Below are 10,404 nucleotides of genomic sequence, written 5' to 3' on the forward strand. Positions count from 1 at the left end.
CATAAAGAGAGACATATATTGTTGCAACAACAAGTCAAACAAAATTTTATTGTGCTAATCATTAGCTTCCCAAGTCAAAGCATGCTCATGGATGGTGATGGCATTTTTATGTTCTCCATCACAAAAATTAACATGTTTGAAAGCCCTAAGCTTAGCTTTCGATTGTGATGAGTCCAAGATGCGGCGCCGACTAATACTTTTAGATAGTCCTTTGCTCAATGGACCTCTTCTATTAACCTCTTACTCCTCTTTCACCGACATCTGCTCGCCTAATCTTTTGCATATAGTCCAAGCCTAATATCTTGCTACCCTATTAAACATGTGTTGCTACTCTCGTCCTACCTAAACCTTGAATCTTCTATCCAATTGCATACCAACAAATTGGTTCAAGCCAAGAAAAGGTCGATTAAGCATGTGACAAACTAGCTCGCACCATGTACACCACTCTCTTTGGTGATGTTGATGAGGCCACTCTCAAGACCGATAGAGTGAATGGACTCAAGTTGATGTAATGTTTTAGCTTGATGGAATCGAATGGCCGACTGGCATTCAATGAATGGAAGCTCAAGCTATTCTAGATCATAAGCTTCAGAGATATCCAATTTAAGTACGCATAAACCTTTTTTCCTCTTGGAAATTCTATTACGATGGGGGATCTATTTAGCCAAAATATAATTATATTGTTGATTTGTCATCCAGGAACAAATGCATTCTGATCAGAAGAAATAAACTTATCAAGAATCGGTTTGATCTTGGTTGATCATAAATTTAGTCAAAATCTTATAGCTGGTATTGCAAAAACTAATTAGCCCATAATCTAATGAAAATCCTGAATGATCTGTGCTTGGGATGAAGGCAAGTGAGGATGATTGATATGTTGTGGTAGAACCTCTAAGCCAAAAAACTTTGCACCAAATTTAGAACATATGAGCCCACTACCTCCCATGTGGATTGAAATAATCTAGCAACGAATCCATACAAACACAGATACATATATAAAATTTATCTCAATATTTGTTTTGAACAGATGTGGACATAAATTAGATATTGATAATATAGATATGGAGTCGAATATAAATTGGATAGTTAAGTTTTATGAACCACCCAATCGAAGATATTATTTTAATGGAACTAAATTAATTAGCTAAAGACATTAACATTGTTACTTAATTTTTCTCTAGAGTTCAACTGTATTATATAAGACTAGGATTGCAAGGGAAACTAGATATTTAGGTATGGATTGATGGTTGTTTCTCTACATCAAAGTTTTTACTTTTCTTTGACGGATACGGTTATTATGTACATGGTATCGAGCAGATATTAGAATTTGTATGTACATCTAAATAGATTCAGATAGGAAATAGATCTGTACAAATATTGTCCGATCCATTTCATTACAGCCACTATTACCATTATAATTTTGTTCATAATACATTGTAGTCAACCATGATTCTCGTATCTTTAGCTCAAGTGGGTTCTAGCAAAAATCAGATCTGAAGCTTAACGACCAACTTCAATGCTGGCAAAATATTGTCTTAATTCTTCGTTCTACAGATGATTATCTGAATCCAAGAATAGGTCGAAAAAATGTGTTTGAATTTCTAGCACCAGGTGAAGAATATATCGAATTCTGAAAAGAAAAGGATTATATTGATTAAATAGGGAAATGACTCGTCTGTATCCAAGTAACATATAGACAAAATATTAATAAGAAGATCCGATGCATTGCTTGTTTGCACCCACAAAGAGTTTGATAAGCATGCAATAGATATTATCTAAATGCAGCATGCCAATTGCATAAGCCCATTTTTAGCCCTTGATGACCATATTACTAGAAAAAAGAAAGATGATGTACCACTAACGGATCACTGATTTGATATATGGCATTGTTAGAACCCACAAAAAAAAAAAAAAAAAAAAAAAATATGTAGAAGAACATGTAAAAGAAAATATGTACTACTCTCGTTCCAATTCGATCAATCTTCTTGATTTTATATGATGGCCAAGATAAGATATAGCACCATCATGAGTTATGAGAGCTACAAACAAATATCTTTTGCTGATTAACCAATAGGTTCGATGGTCAGCAAGCATGCTGATCGGTGGTGACAACATTTTTTTGGACATCCACATCACAATTATCATGTGCTAAAATCAGCCCCTAAGCTTAAATTTCAGGATGTGATCCAACCGGAATGCGGCGCCGACTAATCTCATATAGTCCTCACCCTACTTGGCATCTTCTTGTGGGTCTGCTCTTCCATCCAATTCGCCCAAGAAATTCGCTGTAGCCTTTATACCATTGAATGGGAGCAAAGTCATGATTCAAGCTAAGAAAGCATCCTTTAACATGTGCTAGAACTAGTCACCATCATGGGGGTTGGCCTTCATGCTTTTGATGGGCTGGCTCAATGTACACCACACTCTTTGATGATGTTGATAAGGTCATACCAAGACAAACGGAGAGAATTGACCATATTAAGTCCATGTAATGAAGTCCACTGTCAAAAGGACTATCAGAAGAACCATAGTTGCACATTGGAAAATAGGAATGGAAATTCCCATTCGGCTCAAGAGGTCAACGTTTTTTATCTATTTATTTATTTGAAGAGAGAGGAGGGCAGTACCCTCCCTAAGTATGGTTTAAAATTGTTAAACAGAAGTCACCGGATCATGTACATTCAACTATAATGTTTAAACATTCGACCTTTACTTTGCGGGAATATTTGATTGGAGGGAGTTAAACTATCGAATAGAAATGATCGACTCCTATTCCAACCCTTTAATTGAGAGAGGTTCCATTCCCATTTTAATGCCAGCAGAGAATAAAAAATATCTCAATTCTTTAAAATCCAATTCCTACTCTCTTTTAATATTTAAATTTTATTCCGATTCTGATTTTAATTTCACTTGTGAACCAAATACATCGACAAATTTTGGCATCATGACTTTTATTTCAATTTATTTCGATTTCGATTCTGACTCCAACCGCAAACCAAATACACCCTACATGCTCTTCTATAAGTTCCAACATAAAAACTATCATATATCATTTGGCACATAGGTATATTAAATAGATTGAGCTGAGCTATAAACGATCTCAGACACAACCTAGGTTAACAGTCATCAGTCATCAGGTTCAAATTCAACCTGGTCTGTATATAATATGTATAAATCCGAGTTCAGCCCAACAAGTTACTAGAGAGCTCTGGTTCAATCGGTTAACTAATCAAGATTCAAAAATGCTACTCAAATTCCTCTTTATAGTTATGCTTGTAATTCTACATCTATGACAAAAATTTATGTATAATTCTTATTTTTTTTTAAAAAAAATCTTAGATAATTAGCATCTTTACCTATGTGAAATTTTAGTATTATTTTTTCATTATATTTGTGTCATATATGTGTGTGCGTATCTGGAAAAGAAAACATCTGCCTGTTGGCGCAAGGCATAAAAGTCTTTTAACTTTTTTCATCAAAAGCAGTACTAGTTTGACGGTTTGCATGTTCATTTCCAATAAGACAGGAAAACTAAGCCTAACTTTTGGTGAAAGGTACAAATATCTTTATCTAAAAATAATGTTAGCATGGCATTCCTATCTTCATCTCTAATTAGACAACAAAATCGTGCCACCATTTTTTGGTCAAAGCATAGAGAAATTGACCTTCTTTCTTTTTTTTTTTTTTTAAAGTACTAATTTGATACTTGACCTTCCTACCTGCAGATAAGAAATTATAAAGTTATTTAACGATCGCCTCTAAAATTAATAATACATTATTTATTGATTCAACTTATGAAGCGTTTACTACATCTATAACTTTTTTTGTTTTTTATCCAAAGCACTTTATCTCACCAACTAGATCCTAGTTGATAGTCTTAGAATAATAATACATGCATCTGAAATGGAATGTTCACCGCAGATAGAAGAATTAATGGTTGAATTTTGCCAATGCTAAAAAAAAAAGCATTGATAAAATTCAAGCCTCGTATTCATCTATCGATGCTTTTTGTAAGCATAAGAAATAACAGTTTTTTATGAACTTACGGTGGATAAAAATGTCAATGAAAACTATTCATCCCACCTCTCCATCTTTGAATCGATATTCTAAACTTTTTATCCCTATTTTCTCTCGAGCCAACTCCCTCTTCTTCTGTGATCCAATCTCTCGATCTCATCACCAAAAATTAAATTCTTTACGTTGGACCTTGTCCTATGGTCTATTTGTCTATTTACTCAACTCTTTATTTTTTAATATATCTCTTTTGGAAGTATGAAGCGGGGTCAGAATTCATCCGAAAAATATTACTAAAAAGTATTGAGAAATTTTTTATGCACCACTGACAGTGTAGAAAATCTGATGCGGAGCACACCATCTTGTTTGATTATTTTATATAGACATCATTTTTCAATGCATATTTAATATTTGTAGATCAATTTTTTTATTTAAAAATTTTATATAATAAAAATATCTATATTTTTTATCAAAAATTATGACTTCTTGTGACATAATATGGTCCAAAATATCATAATATGATCTAAGATATCATAATATGAAAGTGATATTTTTATTCAATAACTTTTTAATACGTATTTAATGTTTACAGTTTTACTTTTTCGTTTTAAAATTTTGAATGACGAAAATGCACATGTTCTTAGAAAAAAATTATGACATCCTATATATATTATGATATTCTGCGTCATATTATGGTATCTTATGGATAAAAGTTATGATTTTATGGATGCAGGATGTTAAACATAAAATAACATAATTTTTTTAAAAAATAAAATTATTTTTATTATTTAAAATTTTTAAATAAAAAATTAACTTATAAATATTAAATATATATTAAAATATAATGACCGGATAGATCAATAAAATAAAATGATATACTTCGTATTGAATTTTCTACGCCACTGGCTGCGTGCAAAGAATTTCACAAAAAATTGCTTCAACAAGACACATGTTACTGTTCGTATTTCGAAGAAAAAATAAATAATTTATTTTTTAAATATATTTAAATAATTAGGTCAATCAATCGGCGGGGTGGACTTATGAATTGTCGCTCTTGGGATTCTCCTCTCTCTTACGAGGCAAAAAAAAAAAACCCGCGAAAAGTCATGCACCGAGAACCCGTGACTTAAAAATTTTGATATCCTTTTTTTATCCATCTACTAGCCGTAATGTGCTTGTGCTCCTCCTTTAATCTCTCTCTCTCTCTCTCTCTCTCTCTCCCCCCATGAGACTCTCTCTCTCTCTCTATTTTTTTTTTTTCATTAAGACTCTCTCTCTCTCTGCTCCTCCAACCTCCGTTGTCTGCTCCTCTTTTCTTAAAATATGGGGAGCGTTCACGTGTGGAACCCTTGCTCCAGGTGCACAGATGTCAGATTAATGATAGAAGGCACTAACTTCTGTGTTTAGATCATTCAATTAGTAAATGGAAAGGGCAACAACAATCAGAGACTAGAAAACGTTTAGAGTATTATTTCTTTTTAAACTTCGGTTGCAAGAGTTTTTTAATTAGTAGTTCAGCAGTACGGGTGGGTGTGCAGTATAGCAAAGGCCAATGGCTTTTTTTTTTTTTTTTCCATCACAAAATGATCTAAAAAGAAAAGAAAAACTTATCCAAATGACCAATAGTAAAACAATTTCATACAAATTTTGATTTTCTTCAAAATTTTGATTTAATTTCATTTTTTAATATGCTTTTGTAGTTATGTTTTCATTCCGATTCTTGAACTGAGTATCTAAAGTTGGTTCAAACCACTGATACCATGAATCAAGTTGACTTTGCTAATAAAGTATGTCAGAGGTTACTCTTTTCAAGAGAAATGTTTACAAATACAGGCCATATAGCTGACCAAGCAACCATTCTTTACGAGGTAGAAGTAGCTTATACAAGATAAAAATAAAATATGGTTTGCATGGGACTGATAAAAACTAATTCTGTTCACTTGACTATGTTTGGCTTATACTTAATTCCGTACTAGATTTGAATTTAAAAAACTTTGATATTTTTTTATGAATAAAGGCTCTTATGGTGGGGCTAATATATTGTTAATGTAAGGACTCTAGTGCTAGGTACAACCAATCAAGTTGTTCCATTTCTTCATTATATATTTAAAAATAGCCGAAGACCCCTCTCCATCATATCTTTAGAGAAGGCAATCTGATGACCGATTTTATGGCACATCGACCACAATTCAAACAGATGTTTGCTAGAAGCAGAAAAATATATTTCTACTTAAGCTTATTTGTCTACTGATGGCAGACTTTTGTAGGTCTGATTTTGTAAGAGTTCTGGTCTGAGTTTTTTTTTTTTCCTTCGAACGTAACTCACAAAAAAAAAAAAAGAAAAAGAAAAGGGAAAAAAGCTCCAGAGTAGGGCTATATGAGCATATCCACATTCCACATGGTTCCCCAATGGTCCTTATCCACTTGGATGGCTAAAAAGCTCCCTTGGAATGACAAATATGTCAGTAAACCTTATAAATGTGATGCTTACACCAAACTCTGGAACTTTTTTCAAGACTACTCCTTTTTTTATTCTTAAAGAAACAAGCGTATCAACTTATCTTAATTTCTTTTTTTCTGTTTTTGGAAAAAAAAGAAGCATTAGTGCATGGCAATTAACTATCCTACCAAGATTTCCTCTCTAGGCGGGTGCTAGTCTGCAAGCCTTGGGCACACCTGGGTGATTCTCCAATCATTATTCAAAAAGAAAAATATAGGTTTGAGAGCCAAGCATATAATTTAAATAGTTTTGTGTAATGCCAGTTTACGTTTTGCTTAACTAAAAGTTATTCGGTGCACACATGCGTGTATGTGTGTGTGTGTGTGTGTGTGTATATATAATATGCTTGTAAATATAATACAACTCTAGGATTTAGAGCAATTTGGCCGTTTCAAACCAAGAAGAGAAAATAAGGTAGGCTAAATTAATGGTGAAATGCTACAGAGATTTTAAATACAAACATTTCATCCAAAAATTTTGATATGTTAGTTTTCTATCCTTGGAGCTCCATTCAAGAGACTCATAATTTTTAACCATTAAATCAAGTTACATATATGTAGTCCTTCTTAACTAAGTTTAAATGGCTGTAAGAAAGAGTTGGCATGTTTGAGATATAATTATGGTTCCTGTGTTTTGTTTCTCTATAAATTAATAAAATACCACAACAAAGTTGATGCCGAAGAGAAATAATATTTGCATAAAGCTTTTGCTATTTTTTTATTTTTAATTTCATTTTTTGTTTTGAAAGCAACAAATCTTCAGTACCAAAAACCCTAAAAACTTTATAAAGACTTTTAAAAATAAAATATATATATATATATATATATTATACTTGTTGCTCAGTGCAGTTGGTTGTTCTTCCCAAGTTTAGTTGGTTTTCTTCACAGAATTTGAAAACAAAACATAAAATCAAAAGCAAATACCAAACAAACCTCAAACTGCAGCCCAACACCGGCAACGTACACATCTTATAATCCTGTCGCGGACTTCTTTAAAAAAAAACATTCAACAACGAATGATTCCCACCGTGCTATCAATAAATTAAGTATATGAAGTGTACTATATTATCAATATATATCATTTATTTACTTGGCTCCACCCAACCTCCATTTTTTTTACAAAAAAAAAAAACTCTAACCAAAAAGGGAAAAAGCAGCAACACCAACAACAAATATGATAATAGGGTCCATGAGATGCCAAAAAAAAAAAAAAAAAAAAGACTAGTTATCACATTAGCTAGAAGTATTCATTCCAATCTTTGTCACAACCTCCTGCACTCAAGCAACCAATAGAATCAATCCACCTCCCTTCTCCCCCCCACCACCATTTTTAATCCACCAGCCATGTGGGCCGTCATCAGCGGCACCAACACCGGCGGCCGCCGCTCCCCGCCCGCCCTCCTCAGCTCAAAACGGCGGAGCACCGCCGCCGCGACGTACTTCATCTGAACAAACGCCATCTCCTTCCCCAAGCACACCCTCGGCCCACCTTGAAACACCGCAAACTTGTACGCCGACACCCTCGCCACTTCCCTTCCCTCCGCCGCCATCCACCGCCTCGGCTCGAACTCCTTCCACTCCTTCCCCCACAATCTCTCCATCCTTCCCATCCCATAAGGGAAGTACGTCACTCTATCGCCCCTCCTCACCTCCGTCCCGTCTGGCAGCATGTCGTTGCTCGCCGCATGCTTCGAGTCCCACGCCACCGGCGGATACAACCTCATACTCTCACACAAGCAAGCTTCCAAGAATTTCATCTCCTTCAGCTCCTGATAGCGATCTAATTCTCTACTTTTGTGGATATTCTTTACTTCTTTGATCACCTCTCGTTCGATCTCCGGGTGGCACGACATCAGCCAGAAGAACCATGTGAGTGCGGCCGACGTCGTGTCCCTCCCGGCCATCACGAAGCTGATGACCATGTCGCGGATCACTTCATCGCTATGACCACCAGATATCAGCCTTGACAAGAGGTCGCTGCTCTCCGGCCTCTTGTCACCGGCGGCCTCTTCCTTTCTTCGTCGAATTATCGCCATTACCGACTCATGTATAAGCTTGACGGAAGCTCGAAGCCGGCCTTCGGAGCCGACACCGAATGCTCGCTTGACCTTCCACACCGCCGAGACCAGGGCGGCCCCCCGGCGAGCACTTATGCCGGAGGCAACCTCGAAGGCGGCGGCGAGGTCGGACATGGGCAGAGAGGGATCGAGGAAGCCTGGATCGGTCCCAAGTGTGACTTTCCATATGGTATCGAATGCGAACCGGCGGAGCAAGTCCTGCATGTCGACCGTCCGGCGGTCGGCGCACGCCGACGAGAGGATCGGCAGTAGCCGGTGATTGGTCTCGTTGTCGAGAGTTTTGACGACGAACTCACGGAGGGATCTGGTGCTGAATTCATGGCTAGCGAGCTTGCGCTGCGTGTGCCAGAGCTCGCCGTCGGCGTTGAAGATGCCGCAACCGAGGAGGTCGCCGAGGATGTCGGTGAACGGCTTGCCCTTGGGATAATTATCGAAGTTGGTCTTAAGCATGTACTCAACGTTGTCGGGGTTCGCCGTGACGACGTTGCGCCGAGCTCCGAGTCTCTCCAGCACGATCGTCTGGGTCGGCGATGCCGTGAGGAGCTCGGTGTACCAATCCAGCAGGCGGTGTTGGTTTTTGTAGAAGGAGATCAAACATCCAATGAATGGGTGCATTTTTGGACGATAGCAAGTCGAACGATCACCTGACAAGATGAACCTTACAAGGAATTGGCGCAAAATTAAGAAAAAGAAGAAGCAGAAGAACAGTAGAAGGAATGGAAGGAGGAAAAAAGTATGGACAGAGAAGGAAGAGGCCATACTGACGAAGAAAGAAGAAGGAAGGGTGGTTAATTTTGAAGAGTTGGAGGGTTGGGAGGGAAGGGTTTCAGGTGTTGAGCTGAGCAGTTAGGGAGAGAGGGCGGAGGAGGGATGTTGAAGTTTATATAGGGAAGAGTGTAGGGGTAATAATTGAGCACATGGCTTCACAAAATATCAAGTGAGTGGTGTTAACCAACCAATAAAATTTGAGGACACCGTACGAGATGGTTATTGGGACGGTGTTCGCCTCCTCTGGGTCGGTAGATGGAAGAATCTACATCCATGAGCTAAACGCGCCACTACTCTTCGAGCCTTCTCTGAGAGAGTCTATACGCACGCACACGTAAACATGCTCTAGCGCACGCGGACGGAGAAAAAGTAATTGAGTGCGGCTGGGAATGTTGGTGCAATACACTCGGATACTTTTGGTTAACGTTGTATAGGAAGTGTTTTCTTGGTTACTTTCCCAACTTGTCATGTTTGCAGCAAATTTTTATATTTATTTATAGTTTTAAGTAAAATGGTTGCAGTCAATTATTGTCAAGATTTTAGCATGTTAGGCCTGATTGGATAAGGGATCTCTAGTTAGATCTGTAGCTAAATACGACCAGCCTATCGGGCAATTTAATCTTTTCTTTTTCCTTGAGTAATTAGGAGGAGAAGCCAACTCCAGGATTTAGCTTATTTCTATCCATTTATTGATAGAGTGAGCATTAATTCTGACTTGTCATCATCCATTTTAAAATCCAACGATGCTAAGTATTGAAAGATTGATCAATAATTGTTATGCCAAGTAATTAGATTTGGGTGTCACAACAGAGTATAACTAATTTGATCAAATCATATGATACATCTGATTGTTGGACTGATTTTTGTTAGCCTAATTTTACTTGAACCCAAACTTAATAAGTTACTTGATATTCGATGTGTAAAGACTCCTATAGACTCGATATTTTTATAAAATATGTTAATTATATTTTAAACTTATGTCATTAATAAATTATTTTGAAGATTCGAATGAAAGTTAGCTTATCAACCCCACTTGGGACCCATA

At 36.7% G+C, this 10,404-nt stretch overlaps 1 protein-coding gene across 1 annotated transcript; it reads right to left on the bottom strand.

The window, feature by feature from the left end:
* Window positions 1-7,576: 7,576 nt before the first annotated feature.
* LOC105051167 (cytochrome P450 94B3) lies at window positions 7,577-9,426 on the bottom strand. The gene has a single exon (XM_010931477.4). The coding sequence runs from the start codon at window positions 9,348-9,350 to the stop codon at window positions 7,809-7,811; it is 1,542 nt and encodes a 513-aa protein (XP_010929779.1). The 5' UTR covers window positions 9,351-9,426; the 3' UTR covers window positions 7,577-7,808.
* Between the last annotated feature and the right edge of the window lie 978 nt (window positions 9,427-10,404).

This window comes from Elaeis guineensis, chromosome 9 (assembly GCF_000442705.2).
Source record: "Elaeis guineensis isolate ETL-2024a chromosome 9, EG11, whole genome shotgun sequence".
NCBI classification, from domain to species: Eukaryota; Viridiplantae; Streptophyta; class Magnoliopsida; order Arecales; family Arecaceae; genus Elaeis; species Elaeis guineensis.